The following is a 21,279-nucleotide window of genomic DNA, read 5'->3' as shown; positions in this document are numbered from 1 at the left end:
CATATACAATTGTTTTAGGATTTAGATATTTCTTTGATTTTGATTTTAAAGCTGATGATGAGAGGTTACTTACATGTGGACAGCATATCGTCTTTTTCAATATTATATGATTGGTACTTTTGTATTTTACAAAAAGCGATCGAGGTATCCCACAATGCAAATTACTGAACTTGTATTATTTTGTTGTTGTTATGAAAAGCTATTTAGTTTTTATCCATATATTTAGTTTTTATAAACACATACTTAGTTTTTATGAATACACATTTGATTTTATGAACACGCATACATATAACATGTACAAATACATGTTTGATTTTATGAACATACATACATATTACATGTACAATTACATAATTGATTTCATGAACGAATATTTATTTTTTATGAATATATATTTGATTTTCTGAACATGTATTTATTTCCCCTCATCTTGTCAAAAACAAATATCATTTATATCATTTACTATCAATTACTACTTAATTGCTGTAGATGCATCGCCATATTGGTATTGGTATTGGCAGGTTTTCGACCTGCAGGAATAAGCAAGATAATAAGAATCTAACAAGACAGAGAAAACTTACACGGGGATGTTTGAGATTTTCCAGTCTTGCAATATCTAGCAGTGTATAATTATGTTTCTCACTGCCATGGCGGCCGAGTACGCGCAAAGCTCTTGGCTGGTATGTTTTAACCACTGATGCCAAGTTGCTCACAATTCCAGGCGGGTTCAAAATAAAGAGAATTGTCACTAATCAACAGTTTATTACGATTCTACATAAAATACATGTTACAGGATGAAAAGTTCTTTTGACATCAGAAAATTACGAAAATTCACATATACGGTGCTCTCGATCAAGTTATCATCTAAAAGTTTTCAAATTCCTTAATACGGATGGTATCCATATGGTACAGGGGAGCAACACAACAGACATCAACAATCGAGGAATTCTCCATATAGCGATAACTTCCTGTTAAAGCAAGTTACACTATCGTCAACACATACAATCTACGACCTCAGACCGCCGTCCGGCACCTCGGACCAATTTCCGGAACACGATAACTTCCTGTTAAGGCAAGTTATACTAACGTCAATAAGGGTGCACAATACAGTTACATTAAGGCGCACTGTTTCGCACATCAAGTTACCCCGGTCAAATTTTGTAAAACTTAAAATTAAAAGTTGAAATTTGGATATATTGTTTAAATCTAGATAAGCATTTATACATAGATAGATGTAATATATGTTATGGTAAACAGATGTAATTTAAATGAAAAATGGTATCCGGAACGTTTCAGTCCATTGCCGTATTAGGTTCTCTCCTCAGCATCAGATGGGTGATTTTCAAAATACCTTATTTCGCACGAACTTTTGGGACTAAAATTGTGAGAGAATGAATCGAAAAGGGTCTTATTATTTTTACCTTTTTTCCACCTACTCCATGGATGCTTTCATCCTGTGGTAGTGTCTAAGTGCCTGATATTTTATAAAACATAGTATTTGTCTGTTACTTTTGGAAAGGCATCCCTAATTTGTACTAAAAATAAGTAATATTTTTTTCAGTATGTTACCATGGATACTGGATTTTATAAGAATAATCACTTAATTACTTATAAATGACTTGAACCTCCACACACCAAGGATTTAAAAATATATACTTTTTTATGACAAAACACTCGAAATTTCTGCGTGGACTGCCTCAAAACAGCTTTATTTCAACAAAATGAGACCAAATTTTCAGAAATGACCTAACTGTATTGTACCACCTAATTCACAATAACCTCGGACCATTGTCCGGAACCTCCGAACATATTGTCCGGGATACAAATACTTCCTGTTTAGGCAAGTATACGTCAAAACGTCAAACAAACATCAACAACAACGAGTTAATTTCCAGTTACGGCAAGTTACAACTCTCAAAAATAATATTCCTCTTGCATCACTTGTCTCGAAAAACACATCCCTTAACCACATAAAAATGAATTCCAATCTTACATTCAGTCTGCAACCGTATATTCTCCTTCTTGTCTCCTTTTTGGCCACCTATCCCATTTTATTCCACTACTAAATTTCAATCTCCAATCTTTTTTTTTAACCTGAAAATCAAAGCCCTTATATACTTTTCAACAACAATTTTACACCAACTATGCACCAACTATTTTAATTATCATAACTTATATAACTGACCTAAATTAAGCACCAATTCAACACCAACTTAGCACCAATTTCCAATAAATCAAAAACTTTGAAAACTACTTGAAACAACATCCTACATTGGTAACATGATACTGTACTTCCTATAGAAAACCGCTTAAAATCATAATAAAGATAAACTTCCAGATATAAGAATGACGGTACAACGACTTAATTAAGATATGCTTATCTAGACATGCAACTAAATATCATAAAAATATACACCTCTACATCACTTTTAAAATTAAAAAATAGGATGGTTAATTGGAAAGATTGAATGAGTAACCAAAATATGATCACTAGTACCGAAGAGCGCAAAGATAGAACGAGTGTGCAGAACTTGTTCCGAGCCCGAGTTAAATTTTAATGCACGAATGATTATGTTTCGGTTATCCATGATAACCATTTGATTATCCTATTTATAATATAGAATTTATCCCTTAGTTGTTGCTAATTTCAACATAAAACTGAAATTTTGTAAATGGCGGATTGATATACATGTTATGTTTTGTGACGTTTTGCTGGGAGAAAGTCCAATAGTAAAAATTACCGAATGCATTCCACAGTGTGAGTATGGATTTATTTTTATACACGGGGAACATTCGGTAAATCACTGCTATCTATATAATAATCATAATTTATTTTACCCGTGGATGAGATTAAATGATACACAATCACGCAAAAAGTAATCGCAATCACTAGTTCGTATCACGTCGATTGTCCGTTGTGTGATATCGCAAATGTCTAGACGTCCAAGAAGTAATTAAAATGAACAAAATAATAGAGAAAAGGAAATCTCACATGACTGAAAATAGGCATTCCTTGTCTCTACAGTGAGAAAATGATATCCTAAAAAAAAGGTTTTAAACCTGATTTCATTTCAAACTTAGCCTTAAAAATTGCTCATATTTTAACTGTTTACAAGTGTGTAATTTCATATCCTCGTTTGCTTCTTTTTTTTTTCTTTTTAAGAACAATAAATGTGCCCATGTTCGAAGTCAAAGAATAACTTCTGAATAACGTCATTTCATTCCAAACTATTTTGACTCATGAATGTTTCAGGCACTATACATCTGTGGAACGTTCCTTAAACAATTATCAAGAAGCCTTCGGGTCGGCTGTGTAAAGCATAATAAAAACCATTTTTATGTACATTAACACATTGTCAAATAAGGCATATTTAAGATGTAAATAATATGGTCGGGTCTACATTTTGGTTGGAACTAGGGGTATATGGAATAGCGACATTTTTCATTAAAAGAGGACATCGAAATTACATGTAAATAATAGGATTATTAATGAGAAGTTAAAATTTCAAAAAGAAATGTTCTATGCAATTTGAAATTCGCTCTCAACTATAGATATGGATCTAGTTATTCCAGTAAGTGTAAGTTCGACTTATCAGTATTTATGACTGAGTTCTTTTATTCTTTTAATTTCCGCTAGAATCTTGGTTACCTTGATTACTATTCCAAAGATATATTTTAAAATATTCAACTTTAGACTGTGTTATCTATTGTGGACTTGTCTACATCAGTAAAAATCTGGTGATTTTTTTCCCATCGGCAAGATCATTCTCCGTCCCGCTAAAATAGCACATGCATGCTCCCGAAGAACACTCACAGTTAGACATTTTCTTCTCCTGTATACACTGTGGTTACACTTGTGCGTCTGAAAAAGGAAATAAAACACGCAACTGCAGATAAAGAGTTGTTGGCATATGTTATAAATTCTTTCGCGAGAGAGGAACAAAAATTTTCACGGACTTTCTTTTTTTGTTTGCTTTTTTGTTCGATTTTTACTTTGTTTTCGATTTTTTTGTCGATAATTTTCTTTAGAGAAATATGTTATGATTAAAACTAAAATATTGATTTTATTTTTCTTATTTTTAGTGGAATTAGTGCTGGCTGCTTTTCTTTCCGAAGTGATCGGAATATTTGATTGGTCTATGCAGCCATTGACGACATGCTCACATATAAATGATGATACCAAATTTCCTAAAAACAAAATCTATAAAAAATTACGTTAAAAAACTTGATCCATTCTATTTTTGTAAAGAAGAGCAGTGTTTAAATCTGGATTTATCGATGTCTGGAAGTTATCACTTAAGGGTACACAAACGATCAACTTTACCCATTGTTATTTTAAAATATACGTTGTAAAAGTAGCACTGGCTATATACTCTTAGATGTTACCATGAGTAATCAAGGGAACCACACAATTCTAGTGGAAATCAAAAGAGCGTAATCCAGGGAAAAGGGCCAGAGTGGGAAAACAGAAAACATAAAATAACCAAAATAATACGTACAAAGGAACAAAAGTAAATGAGCAACTCGGACTTCACGAAAAATGGAAGCATGGGCCACGTGCACTGGTAGGGTAAGCGTCCTCCGCTTTTCTAGAAACACCTGCCGAGTTGCTAATAAAAAGTCAAGTCGATGGTAGAGGAAAGAGGAAAGGAAAACTATGACACGTCGAACAAATCGGTTCTCAAGGTGCAGAGGGATACAAGGTAACGAGTTCATGATAACTGCTGTATAGTGAAGACTTCAATCTTGTAGCAACATAACCCTGTTCCAGAAGTCTAATTGTAAGAAGTCTAGCGCGGTACAAAAAAGCCTGTGCAGTTACTAACGTATATAAGTTGTGATAATATGAAAACCCCATACGCAGGTGCTGAAGGGATGTTGCCACGGCTGAAAGGAAAGTTAACAATAGTACAGAATGAAAGGTCATCGCGTTTGTCGTAGTGTTTGGTCAATAGCTTTCCTTTCCATCGATCTCTAAGTGTAGGTCAAGATATGAGGCTGACTTCACAGCATCTGTAGTATCCTTTATCTCAAGTTTTTTGGGCTAGACGCGGTGTATAAAATCGCAAACCTAGGGGTTTTTTTTTTAACAATAATACGTCATCTATAAAGCGGAAACTGAAATCAAAGGATCTGGCTTAAGGATCTTCCTCCTTTGGATCAGATCAGATATTAAATCAGTCTCATGAGAGTGAAGAAATAGGTCAGAGATTTGTGGAGCACAATTTTTTCCAATTGTAATGTTCGCTGTTTGTTAAAAAACGCGTCTACCATACCGGATAAATATGTTGTCGATAAAAAAAATTCCAGCATTTTTAACATCTTCTTCGGTATATTTTGAAGATAATTTGGAACTATATTTTACAAAGTATACGTAAATCTATCTATGTGTACCGACAACGATGTATAATGTTTTTGAGTTTGAATTTAACAGAGTATGGGGAATAGAAGTATAAAGGATTGAAAATAAACATAAGTTATAATGCTATTGTATTCTGATAATATTCTTGAATTGAGGTTTCAAGAAGTTTTCAGAATCCAAATTGATATTATCACTACAGAAGTAACACGTGTCGTGGTAGGACTTTGACAGCTGTGAGTATAGAAGTTAAAAGTAGTGGTACATTTTGCAGATTCGGCTATGTAGCGTTGTTTGTATTGATTCTTGTAGAGTTTAGCAATCCAGTTCATAGACGATAGATCACAATGACAACAAAAACAGAGTTAGTTGGAAGAGAGGCTTTCAACCTTCAGGATCGACCACCCAATTTAACTCGTATAACACCGAGTAGAAATAATAATTGTAATTTAAGTTACTTTATCGTATTATTATTCGGGGACGTCGACCGGTCTATGTATCTTAGGTACCCTTTTAGATTCTAAACGCACAAATATCGAGTGTACACGCAAGTAAGTTGATGAGCATGCTCAATGTACACTTCGGCGAGGTAGGACAAAAGAATTTTCCTCGCAGGGGATTATATATTGAGCATGTTCCACGCATACTCATCGGCTACCCCACAGTTAGCACAATTGAGTCTTTCATATTTCCATTTCTATACAGTTACCCATTTCTTTTGCAAGGTTGCGTTTAAGGTTCATAGTTATCTTTTGACAAATATGTCACAAATTTCACCGCTAATATCCCTCTGACTACAGACAAACGTGTATCTAGAAAATGTTTAAGGCATAGCATCCCCTAGATATGAAAAAGTTACATCAAATTAAATAAAAAACTGACCTGACTTTTGCAGGGTTATTTTTTTTTCTATTCTGCAAAAATACAAAAATAAACAAATACTTGAGATTCATTTGATATGGTCCACTTATTTACTTAGTTTAAATCACCTATTGTTTATAGGTGACTGTTGTCCTTCTATTGATCTGCATGTCAATGTGAATAGAGTTTACCTATAATACAATGGGAACATCTCAAAACATTATCTAGACTTAGTTCATTTTCACCCTCCCTTCAGAATTGATGAAATTAAAGCAGCAAAAGTCAGGCCAGTGTTTAATATAATTTTACATGAAATGTATGCAACTATGTAATATCTATATAAAGGGGATACTATGCCTTAAAATTATTCTGGATACAGAGTTTTGTCAGTAGTCAGAGGGAAATTAGTGGTGAAATTGAAGCCATATTCGTCGAAAGGTAATGATGAATCTTAAAGAGCAATAAATATAATTATTACTGTTACTCGGTGTTTTGTGGGTAAATAATTCGTCGCTAATCAGGGTGTACGTTTTTCGAGTAACTTTATTTTTACTTGTTATTTGTTTCTTTTTCCGGATGTTTCGAAATCCTAGTCTGTATATCTACAGGATTATGCTCATGCAGCCTATTTCCACAGAAGTACATACACGTTCTCACGACCAATCCCTAACTCGTCGGCACAATGTCGTGTGTTTGTTAGGCTAGATGATACGACCTTCAATACTATTAATTCGAAGCTTAACCCTAAATTCAGTTCAAACTTTGATCGGTAATAAATGCGATGATACGTCACACTCAGCAAAACCAGAATTAAATACCTAAAATATCGACAAAAGATGCACGTGTAGAAAAAAAATCGTTCCCGCAGACCATTTTTTTTTGCACTGTATGATGTGTCAGACATTTAGTAATTTTTAGTAACTTTTCTTCCATTCTAAACATGTTTAAAATACGATTTGGAACAAGATGATACCTCGACATTGTTGCAGGAATATTCAGTTCTAAGTTCTATGTAATTAATCGCCATTTGATCAACATCAAATTAATTTTCACGATGGAACGTTATAGATTTATTTTTAAAATTGTGCGACTGTAGAAGGTGCCAAAATTTCAAATAATTCGTATTATGTGTCACTAGCAGTTTTAGTGATTAATATGAAACATCAACTTTTTTTTACTTCATTGCCCCTGGTCAAATCTCTAGCTAATTTAAAAAGAAAAAGTGGGAGATTTCGGAAACAAAATTTTATCTTAAAATTCAAAATGTTGCGTAAAAATACTAAAAATGTACCACCGTTATAAAAGTACTTTGAAAAAAAAAATTGAATAACTCAAAAATGAGTGCATTCAACGTACACAGAACTTATTTTCATCAAAGAAGGAAAATGTGCATGCATACATCTTATGTAATCTTTTTTATTTGGTAATGCGAATCATATTTTCTAGCAATGTCTTTAAACATATATCAGTATTGAGAATGTGGTTTATTTTTCTGTTCGAAATCTGCTTAATATTGTAACGAACGAGTTTTACACATATCCAAGTGCATTCAAAATTAAGTTAACGAGTGCAGGAATTAAATTATCGACCTTCATTTTTTTCACCTTGTCATTGAACGGTCTACATCCAATTTTAGACAGTAAATAAAATCATTTACTTTTGTTCTTTTGACCTTACGCACAAAATAATAAAGATTAATATTCGAGCAAAACAGACACAGGATCATTGAGAACTACAATCTTTGAAAAGGGTAATTGTTAATTAAAAAGAAAATTAAATTAGATTTTTCTCTATTTCATTTAACTATAAAAATTAACAGAGCAAAATATAAGACCAAATATGGTTTCTTTATTTGAATATAATGTACACTTAAGTGACAGGGTAAAGATTTAGCAGCAATTGTTCTGGTATTATTAAAAAAAATGAAGTAAAAATCCGTAGACAAATTGTTAACAATGTTTCGGGGATTTGATACATCGTATCTACCACCAAAGAACTTGAGATACAGGATACTACAGACACTGTGAAGTCAGCCTCATATCTTGACCTACACTTGGAAATCGGTGGTAAAGGAAAACTATTGATCAAACTTTACGACAAACTTTTCATTCTGTACTGTCAACTTTCCATCCGATCATCTGTGTTAATATCCCTTCAGCACTAGCGTATGGAGTCTTCATATCACACCTCATACGTAATGCCTGAGCTTGCAGTAACTACGCAGACTAGCTATTTCCATTGCGCTAGATTTCTTTCAATTAGGCTTCTGGAACAGGGTTATATTGCTACAAGATTGAAGACCCGTGCAGGTCCGGGTGTCAAAAGAATAGGCCTGCAGCAGTGCTAAGCTTGTCGTAAAAGGCGACTAAATAGTGCTCAGAACCCTAGCCGGGGGCTATGGCGCTCTGCCCACAGAGCAACTGGGTTGTGTGTCCCAGGTGGTGGAATGGGGTACCCCTGGCGTGTTCCATGCTGGGGTTGTCAGGCTATAATACGGAAAACCTCACCGCAAACCATAGTGGTGCACCGACCCTACCCACCTCTCCCTATTTCCAGTGGCAATCATTGTCGACCCCATTGTCCTTGTGTCCCATCCCATTTTTCATTTCATCATCATTTCATGTTCATTTTATCATCCACTTCATGTTCATCGCCTGAATATTGCTGAAATATTGCTGCTCTGGCGTTAAACCCTTACAAACAACAAACAAAACTATACAGAAGGTTTATGGTCGGCATCATGAAATCGTGGATCGTTACGGTGTATCCATCTGCAACATGAAAACTAATTTGTTCGACGTGTCATAGTTTTCCTTTCCTCTTTCGTCTACCCCGGTCTTGACTTTTTATGAGCAACTCAGCTGGTGTTTCAGGAAAAGCAGAGATCCTTACCCTACCGGTGCTCCTGGTCCATGCTCCCATTTTTAGTGGAGTCCGAGTTGCTCATTTATTTTTGTTACTTTGTATGTATTATTTTGGTTATTTTATTTTATTTGTTGGTTGTCTGTTTTCCATGTCTGGTCTTAGTCCTGAACTACATATTTGTGATTCCCGCTAGAAACTTGGTTCCCTTGATTGCTCTATATAACCCCGAGCGATGATTTACTTCTTAAATAGAGAGCGAAAAATACTAAAATTAATAATTTAAATGCTCCCATGGTTAGCCTTTCTAAAATTACTTTTTAGAAAAAAACTATTGCCATCTGACCGGTCTATTTAAATCCATCTTGATTCCATCAACGTCCGAAAAATTAGGTCAAAGGTCATGCTTTAGGGAGGAATCCAGATCAGAGGCCACTGAAAGGATCAGAATATAGTAAACATATGTGAACTATGTCCTACTTGAAAGAAGTGAAGGAACACAATGATATCTTCTATTACATCTACAGTTTTATCATGAAATCACCTTTCAGTAATGATTTCAAAAGCAATTAAAGATTAATGTAGTTTATGTTAATTGACTTGTATATGGAGCCCAGTGACAGAAAGACCATTGCATTTAGGATGTGGGTTAGGCAGTTCAGTAACATATTTATTTTTGTCTGCAAAACATCAGTATTTTGTACCACTGACTAATATCTACCAAATACAATATTACTCCTAATGAAAAGCTTGGTTTTTTTTTCTTATTCACAGCACTGTGTCGAACTGCAAAATAGTAAAATTACCTTTGGCCCCGATTGTAATGGATCCGTCCGATAATTTACGTCATTCATTTCATTGAGTAAATCGGCATCCGCAAAATTACGATCGCTTTAAACTATGCTTTATTGCAGCGGAGTCTAACCATTTGCATAATAACACACATTTTCTCGTAATATCCTTCATAAAACAATTACTTAAAATGTGTGAACCTTGTCATCATCGATAGTCGTTAAACAAAACACATGCATAAATATATCAAATATCTCTACGCTGTCGTCGGCATACTTCAATGACAGTGGTATATTCAATGGATTACACCGGAGAAGAAATTTAAAATTTGTAGATATTTAGGATTGGTTTATCGTTTATATTGTTACCAGTTATTCTTATTATTTAATATTCTATGAAAAACCTAACATTAGTGGCATCAGATTCGAGAATTTGCTAATATAATCGATTTTGTTGAAGACCACCAGTTCTACAGTCTGTTTCTGCTTTTTGTTTCTACCTGAGTATATATGTTTACTGTACTGTTGAATTGTGTCAGTGTTGTTAATAATTAATTTGGATACGTTTATGCTGTCAAGGTAAGCGATGCACTTGTAGCCCTGTTGTATCAATTTTATCATTTCTATGTGCATTTTTCGTGTGGGTATGGTGCTCTCTTGTTCGTATGTCATGCAAAATTAAGTACCAGCGTTTATGGCTAATACACGGACTGTCACACTTTCTTCAATGCTACATACTGTCAATTGGGTATGTTTTCGTTTAAATTAAACGTTACGATATCCGTTATAAATTAAAAAAAAAATGAGTGTATACTAACCACTATAGTCTATTTCTGCTAACACAAAATCTTTGGAATGATTAGCCATGTTATTTATAGTCTATTCCAAACAATATTTATCTATAGTCTGTTTTATCAGGTTGCAACTTTGAAGGGTTACATGTAGATGTGAAGATATTAATTATCTACTGGAGAAGGTCGTCATGAGTTTCAGTAGTGACGAAGTTAATTTCCTGGTGTACAGATATTTACAGGAATCAGGTGAGAAAACTTAATACTGCAACACATGGAAATTGGCCTTCATTTACTTCAGGGGACTCAAGATTTCCCCGAGTTTGCTTTAGGGGACCTACTCCTACAACATAAGAGGTTGGAATTCCATTCCTCCATATCCCAACCGTTCCTTGAAATCAGCAGAATTACAGTAAACTATTTTCCATTTAAAAGATTTTACACATTTTCTTTACTATTACACGGGAGAATGTGACTAAACTAAAGAAAAACAATGACCTACCTGATGAGAAAATCCAACAATCCTGGAAATCCTTTGTAAAAGCAGTTAAAAGGAACTTCATATTTGGTTTTTAGCCTTTTGAGTGTGTAATTTCGGTTGATAAAATTACGGATTTTAAAATTTTGGAAATGAACATATCAAATTAAACAACAAATTGCCTTTACCAACTTTAAGTTTGTTTTGTCTGAAATATATTGTATTCCGTAAAATTAGTGACCTAATTCAAAATTGCTGGTCATTTTGACAACTGTCTTCATTACAAATGTTTTCTAGATATTTAACAAATATTAAGGATTGTTATTGTTCGATTTCTGGTAGGTTAAACTTCTTTTATGTAAATAAAAGACCTAAAATATTTTAAAACACGTTTAGCTAATTAACATTTGTGGTGGCTTTCAACATGTCAGATGCTAGAGGTTAGGATGGCACCAAGTCAGAAAATAGCTTGCCAGACAACCTCTAGCATTGCTGGAGTATGAGGGACCCACCCCATAAATCCTATAATGAACAGTTTTCATGAGATTGTGCACTTTGATTAATTCAGTGCATACATCAGAAATGCATAAATGTACAATTTCCACAGATATATAACTTTAGAAAATGATTTGCATCACCTACAGAACATATATAAAATTAAAAATACATGTACATGTATACTACATATCATGTTTAATAGTGTGAGTCCAAAAGAACATTGTAGAAAGATATGTACGTACATTCCCCAAACTGTTTAATTAAGTACTTCTGCATCTAAGAATCTGGCAAAATGTATATGAAGTGTGGTACATGAAGGAAAAGCCGCAGAGATTTTATTGCATTAACTAATTAATTTTATCTGATAACCATCAGAAATAACCATCAAAGTGTTTGTAAAATTTGCCTTTTAAAGATATTGATAGGTTAAATTTAGTTGAAATGCATTATGGAAAAATGGCAGGAAAATTTTCCTGCACTCTTTTCCTACATAAACAGTAAAAAAATATCTATGTCACAGATGCTTCAGGATAAACTTAAATAGCATTTTGGTTGTTTTCTAGATGTACTGAAAATATTTTAGACGAAAATAACTAAAAATTGGGCAGAATGATGTGCCATCCATTGCCTGATTCTTACACAGAATGATACTTAAATCATATTCATTTCTTAGAATAAATATGATAATTTGTCACTGATGTTGCAAAATTCTTTCACAGATTTCAACCAATGTAAAATCTGTGAGGGGAAAAATGAACATACATTTCAAACAGTGTAGGACCTTGTGTTTGATATTGATGATGAGAATTATTGGGCTACATTTGACTATCTACAAATGTATTATTCCCTGTAAAGACATTGGCTGTCAGTGAATGGAGTTAATGAAAATTATTACTCATTAAATATTCTGAGCCCAAAGCAGTGAGGATAAATTTTAATACAAATGTCTTGTTTCACTAAGTCTATAGAAAAGTACGTTTTTGTATGTGTATGTTTAGTATAATAAACTTTTATGTTAATTTTACTTAGGCCAAATTGTCTGGTTTCCACTCAACACATTATTTTGTCAAAATTAAAAGACTTAACAACAATAACAGATGTTCTTTAAAATGAAATGGTCATGAACAAATGTATTATTTATTAAATGCAGATTGTCTAATTAGTAATATCGGTACATCTACATGATCATGTACATGTACTATTATGTGTTATTGCTAGTTGCAAATGAGGCCAGACTTAAAATTTTGTGTTTGCTATAACCTGAATGATAAAATTTGTGTTGGTTAGCTTGAGATAAATTAGTCTGAACTTGAATTTTTTGGGTTAAAGTTTTGTTATAGTAATACTGCCATTACTAATTTTTGTTTTTGTTTATATTGCAAAGTTTATCAATAAGATCAAAACAGCTCAGAATACCAATAAATAAACCAGAAATCAGAAACAAAAATGATAAAAAAAGATTGATGATATTCTACCAATAAAAGTGAAGATATTCCACCCATGAAAACTTTTCAGTCAGGGTCAGCTGAAGTTTGGGTTGAGCTTTGGTCAACCAACTAATTTTTATACTACAGCAAAAAATGTGTGGTTATATAATGGTTCCAGAACATAATCTGGAGGGAGAAATGTGCAAAACATTCCTATTTGTATGTATTCCATTCTCCAATTTGTCTTTAACAGGGTGAAGTTTTTGTAATGGATTACATAGAAAAATTGTTAATAATGTTATTTTTCAAACAGTATTGACTAAAACTTTTCATTGATGTGTAAATTAGCCCCTGATGGTACATGTATCATTCTGTCATCATTCGTAGACATTTAATGTCCAGGCAATAACTGTAGTATAAATGTATTCATTCAGATCTTATGACTTATACCACAATGTGCCATACCACAAAAGGAAGAATGGGATTAATTTTGAGGGAAGTGACTAGAACAGTATAGGAATTAAAGACCAGAAACAAGCATTTTCATGATATCTGGACAATGACTTAAGTAAATGTGGTTAGTCAATGGATCTCTGAAAAACTGCGCCACAAGGTGTCATACCAAGTAGAAAGGGATTGATTTTGGGGTGTTGACTCCAGTGGGTAGGAATTAAGGGCTACTAACAAGATTTTCATTATGTTCAAACAATAACTTGATTATTGTGAATGGATCTCTTTGAAATTGTATGGCAATGTATCATCCTATAAAAAAAAGGCTGGGATCGATTTCAGGGTTCTGACTCAAACTGTTTAGGAATAAAGGGCCAGAAAAAGGCATTTTCATGATATCATGACAATAACTTGATTATAAGTGAATGACCTTTTGGAAATGGAACCATAGGGTGCCATACTACCAAAGGAAGGGTTGGATTGATTTTTAGAGCTATTACTTGAAATGTTTACAAATGAGGGGTCAAAAACACGCATTTTCAAGATGTCCAGAAAATACAAAAATATGTAACTTGATTAAGAGTGAATTGATCTCTTTGAAATTATAGTGCCATACCACAAAAGGATTGCTGGGTGTTGTGAAATTAACTGATAAGAAATTTGGGTAAAAAAAGGGGCCTGTACATGTAACATGCAATTTCTTGATGAACAGACTTGATTGAAAGTGAATGGATCTCTTTGAAAATGTGCCAAAGGTGCCATGCTCCTTAGGATGACTGCAATTGATTTTGGGGGTGTGCTTATTGAAGAATAAAGGGTCAAATATGGACCACTGTGTTTCTGGTTAATTCTTTTCTTAGGTCAAATATTGAATCACTATCACAATTTAAAGCTGTATCAAGCTTGAATGGTTTGACCTCTACTGTTGTATGAAGCTGTACTCACAATGCATTTTATTTATTTTGGCATGACTGCTGTATTGCATCCTTGTAAACTAAAAAGTTGTAACAATTTAGCTTTTCTAGTATTTCTTTCGCTTAACTTTTTTTAAAACCATATTTCTAGTCAACCTGCATTGATTATAATAATATTATTTCAAGAGAGTTACATATTTGGTTTACAAGCTAATCTTCCCAGAGGCCCTCACACACAAAACTAAAATTACTAAAAAAAACAAAGGAAAACTAACACACAAACAAAAGCTGATTTGACAATATCAAAGCACTTTAAGATAATACAATATACATGTAGAACATTTAATTTATTATTAATTTATGCTTCTATTTATGGAATGCAGATACAATGTACAAGCATTCATGATAATTGATCTGTTATTTCAACAGAATGTTTTATTGTATGGTCAGCAATAATTAGGGAAAATTAAATGTAGGACATCAGACTAATGGGAATTCATTCAGGGAGTTCTTGTCAATATTGTACCTGTATTGTTTATGTGCTCATGGTTGGTCATACACAATGGGAAATACCTTAAAAGGTCAAGAATTTCTCGGTTAGATTTGAAGAAGAAATATTACAAATATATGTACATGTTAATTACATTGTATAAAGCTAGGGTGTTAAAATTACATGATCTTTTAAATTGTCTTTACTGATGCATTTGGTGTTGAAACTTAGAATATGTTCAGTATACAAAAGCGCACTTGACTACTTGTACATGTACATGATGTAGTGTTATCTAATTTATACATTCAGCATACACATTTGGTTGTGAAATTCAGAAAGAATGTCCTACATGTAAGATTACATCATACTTGTACATGATTTGCTCATTCAACATACATATTTGGTGTTCAAACTTATAAGGTTGTCTTTATATTACACGTGTATTGTATTTATTGTAGGATTTGTACATTCAGCATACACATTTGGTGTTGAAAGCCATATTAGTCAATCTAACATCAATGGAGCTCTAGTTCCTCCAGCTGCTTTACTGAATATCATACAGAAAGGGCTTCAGTATACAGAGGCTGAAATCAGCATCTCCGATGTATGTATTCATTAATGTTGCCATTATTATGTCCTGTTATGTTGTAAATGAATATGATAATTTCTTCATAACTTGTTACTATGGAAGTACTTATATTTGGGGGTACTTATTTTCATGGATAACCAACCAGTGATTTGTCTACAATCTGTGAAAATTGATATCCAAGCAAAAATGTACTTTCACAGTATAAACCTGAAGATGGGCAGTTTCCAGTTATTTTTTGGATAGATAAATTGCAGCTTAGATATACATATAGTACAAGTATAGTTTTGTCATAGAACACTGTATGAACTTTGACCTTGAACTACTTATAGTACATACATTAGGTCTGTTTTGTTTCCTGTATTTATAAAATGATAAGTGTCCTAGTTGCATTCATGTACAAATGTACCATGCACAGAGTACAGCTGTTAATTTAAAATCATAATATAGCGGAATTCATTCATCAGTTAAAGAAAAAAGGAAACTAATGTATGATACTATGACACCACAGTCTATTGTACATATACATGGAAATTTCTTAATCACAGAAATAACTGACTTATTTCTATTAGCATTCATTATAGACTAAATGTTTCAGTCCATACACAATGTAGAGGTGAAAGCATTCTGATTTTTTATTTAAGGTCAGTCATAGTCTGTGATCCTTGAAAAATATCAGTATATGTGTTATAGTCCAACTTACATGTACTAGTACATGTACATTTACAGTACTTTATGCCCAAACATTTACTTCATCACTGCATAATCTACTGAACTATCTACAAAACATAGACAGGTGGGTTTGTTACAGCTGTGATATTGAAGGACGTTTGTTACAGCTGTGATATTGAAGGACGTTTGTTACACCTGTGATATTGAAGAACATTTGTTACAGCTGTGATATTGAAGGACGTTTGTTACAGCTGTGATATTGAAGGATTGTTTGTTACAGCTATGATATTGAAGGATGTTTGTTACAACTGTGATATTGAAGAACATTTGTTACAGCTGAGATATTGAAGGATGTTTGTTACAGCTGTGAAATTGAAGGACATTTGTCACAGCTTTGATATTGAAGGACAGCAGTTACAGCTGTGATATTGAAGGACAGCAATTAGCATCAACATGAAATAATAAGTGCTTTGTAGTAGTAACAATTGATGTACAATAAAGTTTGGTCTTTAAAAAGTTGTAAAGTGGGTCATTTTTTACAGGAAATGATGAAATGTAGGATGATACACATTTACAAAATGTTTTTGTATTAATTACATGCATATGACTGCTGGAAAGATACATGAACAGGTACATTTGTATTAATGTGGCATTTTGTTTAAGGTAATGGAAAGTCAGATGTACAGATACATGTAATGAAATTGCAGTGCTAGACCTATGTATGGGTCTTATTGTTTGTAAAAATTATCCTGTATGAGGAATGTTCAGTTTGATTGATATTTTGATGTAGAAATGACAAGTATTGTCTATTTCATACTAAATGATTTGATTTGAAAATACCAACAAAACATTAATGACAATATTTTGTCAGAAATAAGTTATCATTGATGAATTGGCTAATCGACTTTGATTGATGTTATAACCATGGCAGTTAATTTGAACAAGCCTTAATTAAAAAATGACTTTTTGTTCACAGTTGTTTTTATACATTGAAGTTTACTCAGCTACATAATTTTAATTACTTTAATGGTCAGATGTCATGTTCCAAACTGAGAGACCATAATATTTAAAGCTTGGCCTTGAGAAATTTTGGCATGTCTTTTATATGGTGTATTTCAGGATGGCTCTGAGAGATGTATTGAGACCTTGTCTCTCATCGATGCTGTTATGCCTGATGTAGTGGAATCCAGAAAACAAGCTGCAGTAAAGACCCAGAATGTCAAGACTGAGCCCACTAACACCAATGGTGAAGGAGAGACATCACAGAACTGCTGTAAGAAAGCTTGGCAGATATTTTAGATTTGTAAAAAGTATTTCCCAATTTAAATCTGAGTGATTTGCCCAGAAACAATCTTGAAAAAAAAGACACTTTAAGACTCTTTACTAAATTCATCAGAATGCACTAAATACATAATAAGTAAAACTTGGACTATTTCTATCTTTAAATCTTGACATTAAACTTTTCAATTACATGGCTTAAAGAAGTCTTGATGATATCAATTTTGAAATGTTACTTTGGTATGTTCGCACATGTTCGATTATTTAACTAGAAAACTTGTTACTGATATATAAGCTGGTGACTTTAGTTCTATACACCTTTGAATAGTCCAGATTTATTCCCAAATCAATGGATATGTACTTGACTCAATGTTATTTTCATGTCGAAATGTAGGCTTTAAATGTTAATCAACCTTGCTTTGTTCCCTATTTTGCATAATAGGCATGCTTTGTAAAGATCAGGCTTGCTATTAATCAATTGAAATTTTTTCTGCTATTTTCATGCATGGTTAGAGTGTCTTAGTCCACTTTAATTGAAGTGTTAAGCATGAATTAAGTCACCTTGTCATTATGATACTGAACTATTTTTACACATTGAAGTACTTGCCCCCAAGAAACATGTTAACATAAGAAGGTGAAGGTCACAGCTCTGTTTGATAACCCTATGGTTATAAAGATGATTAATGTAGTTGGCAGCTGTCCAAGTCGGCCTCTACTAGATTAGACTATTGTTGTTGGGAAAATCCAACAGCTAAGCAAGAATCAATAGAAAGCTAGCTCAAGTAATACCGTGGGTGGATTCCTTCCACACATAGAGTTTAATGCACATCTATTATAGGAATAATACTTATATTAGCCATTTCAGTCCCATCTAACTGGGTAAAAGTATTTTCTGTTTTGTTAATGTAGCTGTGACTGTACTATTTAAAGTAAATTTGTTATTTTTGTCAACTCAGAGTTTATTTTGAGCTTGTATATATATAACTTGCTCCTCTTCAAATGCATATATAATTGTGAATAGTTAGTTATGCAACAATAAGCTCTGAATTTGATTTATTTTACTTTTAATTCAAGCATTTGGGGAATTAATTTCATCAGTCACTGGAATGTTACATTTTAATACACAAGCAGTGATAACAAGTTCATCATTTTTTTATTGAACAACAACATGGGCTGTAGTCATGGTATTTCATTAATTTTTTTTTGGCTGTTTTTCAGGATATGTATAAAGAACACATTGTTACAACAAGATTTTGAACTTTATTCTGTTTCTTGACTTTAAAATTATAAACACCAAAAATACCTTTAACAACAAATAAAATTATGTTTGCATTTCATGTGGAATCTTGCCAAGTTTTCAGTCATTTGACCTTTTACTTTCTTGTAGATAATAAGTACATGGCAAATAAACAAGATTAGTCCATGTGTTAAATACTAGGGAAAACAGCTCTAATCATTGGGCTGTTCCACTAGTATTGATTTTGTGGGTTCGTTAGGTTGTTGAACTGTCATCTTCTAACAAAAGTCTATAGTCTATTTCACATCCTGCTTCAAAGCTCAAAATCAATATGTATAGTCTGTTTCAGAATGAAGGTTGAACAATCTACTAATGGCTTTGACACTATAGTCTGTTTCTTTATTAAATATAATTTTCATATTTTACTTTGATTTTTACTGTTGGTGAATAGCTTTGTCTTAGTTTTATATTGATTATAAAGTGGTATCTTTAATTCTTTTTATTAAACTAGGAATATAATTATCTATTTACTGGACTTTTTCCTGAAGTTATTAGCATGCAGTAACTTGTCGTCACCATTATTTAAATTCAGTTACTGAACACTTAATTACATTCTGTGACAAAGAACCTTTACAAATGTAATGAAAAATCTGATGTTGTAAGAAAGTCTTGAAAATAATCAATAAATCTGGTTCATAATAATGTACAATTTAGCCTACTTAAAAATTTTCCTCAGTTTGTTAATTTTTCATTCATTTTTTTGATTTTTCTGAAATCATGTTATTCATCAATTAATTGGGCCATTATTGAAAATTCAATACTTTTGTATTTTCCCCAATTTCTTCTAATTAGAATGTACATGTATTAATACTGTGGTTTGTTTTCCCCTATTTTCATGTCTATTGGGCCTTCATGTTTTGTTATACAGAAGTTTGACTCTCTGATTTTGTTAAGGGAATTTAGTTTCTCGTGTTTTAAGATCACTTAGATTTTGACCCTTATTTTTGGACAGCTTTCATATAGGTTTTGGTACAAGTAGACATCTTCATACTTCTCTTTATTGAACTTTTATACAAGTCCTCACTTGCTGCATTATATTTTTTCAAAATTTTCACTTACATGTACATGCATTGTGGTTCATTAGACCATTTAATTGATATGGCTCCTACTCGTCTATTGAACAAACAAGTTTTAAAAAAAATTGTACTTGTGCTATGATTTATTTGTCATGAAACACTCAATAAAGTATTTTTTTTTTAAATTAATTATATTTTTTTAACAATTTATTGTATGAATTGACCAAGTTTTGGTTCTTTAAAGAAAAAAGTTGATGTTTACAGTTTCTATGTAAATGAAAAAAAGATAACTACCAATTTGTTTTCCTGTATTTATAAATGCTTGTATAGATATGTTATTGGACCAAATAATAATGTCTGTGTTTATAGACTGTCATGCTGCACTGACTACAATGACATGCATGTACTGTAGTTTATATGATTTCACTAGTTGTATTTAAAGCTTTCAATTGCTTGCCATTAACCGATATTAAATCTTGATACTCACTGTAGTTACCTCAGCGTAGGAAACTCTCTCAAATTCTAGCCAGCCCTAAATACAATTTTTCAATATATTTACTATATGGCTATATAAATTTTTACTAAAATAAGCCATCCCTGCCAAAAAATATAGCCAGTCTCGGGCTGGCGGGCAGGCCACTATTTCTAACTCTGGTTACCTAGCATTACCTGTTGACATCCATTAATAGGAATCAATAGGATCCTGGAAAAACCATTTTTGATCACATGGTTTGTCTTTGTATAAATAAAATAGTTAGGCAACATACAAAATATTCTTTAGTTCTTGGGCATCTTTGTGATTATAAAAGAAATCACAAGAGGTCAAATTTTTTAAAACATTGCTAATGTAAAAGTACAAATTCATGTGGTAAAGTATTTCATATTGATACCCAAAAACATATGAATCAACTAAATCCCTTATTTATTTATTGAAATCAATGTTGATTTTTCTTCTTATAGCTAATCACACATCCAATATGGAAGTTGATGGAGGAGTGGAAATTCCTAGCAGTAAAGCTACCATCTTACGAGGCCATGAGTCAGAAGTCTTTATCTGTGCATGGAATCCAACAAATGATCTTTTGGCATCAGGGTAATTTGTATTTCACACCAGATAAGAAGTTGTCATGTTGCATTTTTGTATAAAAAAATATATGTTGGGTATCTCTCATGTAGACATTTATGCAAAATGACCTTTTGGCATCAGGGAAATTAATATTTCACACCAAATAAGGAGTTCTTATGATGCATTTATATAAGTTCAGACCTTGACATTAATTGAACCAAGAGTCAGAAGCCAATGGCCATGTGATCAGAGCTTATGTAGGCGAATTATTGATGGGTTTTTATATCATTTAAAGTCTGTCAGGTATATTGCAAGAAAATATTGGAGGCACATTTTTAGGACTCTTTCGCCTCATTTTTTTCCCTTAAGTCCAGGGTACAGGTCTTGATTGAGAACGATTAAATTATCAGTCTAACATCATATCTGGATGGCTAGCTAAGCTT

At 32.7% G+C, this 21,279-nt stretch overlaps 1 protein-coding gene across 3 annotated transcripts in view; it reads left to right on the top strand.

Moving 5' to 3' along the window:
- Positions 1–10,134: 10,134 nt before the first annotated feature.
- LOC148625015 (F-box-like/WD repeat-containing protein TBL1XR1) overlaps positions 10,135–21,279 on the top strand; it is a 29,298-nt gene continuing 18,153 nt past the window's right edge. For 2 of the 3 annotated variants that reach the window (XM_088568204.1, XM_088568202.1), the window contains exons 1-5: positions 10,135–10,452; positions 10,792–10,913; positions 15,380–15,525; positions 17,299–17,452; positions 20,731–20,863. In XM_088568204.1, coding sequence (XP_088424330.1) covers positions 10,856–10,913; positions 15,380–15,525; positions 17,299–17,452; positions 20,731–20,863 — 491 coding nt within the window. In that variant the 5' untranslated portion in view covers positions 10,135–10,452; positions 10,792–10,855. The remainder of the gene's footprint in view (positions 10,453–10,791; positions 10,914–15,379; positions 15,526–17,298; positions 17,453–20,730; positions 20,864–21,279) is intronic. The other variant, XM_088568203.1, reaches the window with a different exon arrangement.

The sequence above is a fragment of the Perna viridis genome, chromosome 2 (genome assembly GCF_037379345.1).
Source record: "Perna viridis isolate PV_CMFRI_1.1 ecotype Kerala chromosome 2, ASM3737934v1, whole genome shotgun sequence".
NCBI classification, from domain to species: Eukaryota; Metazoa; Mollusca; class Bivalvia; order Mytilida; family Mytilidae; genus Perna; species Perna viridis.
The sequence above is the reverse complement of the archived record's forward strand: the minus strand, read 5'-3'. Positions and strand labels throughout refer to the sequence as shown.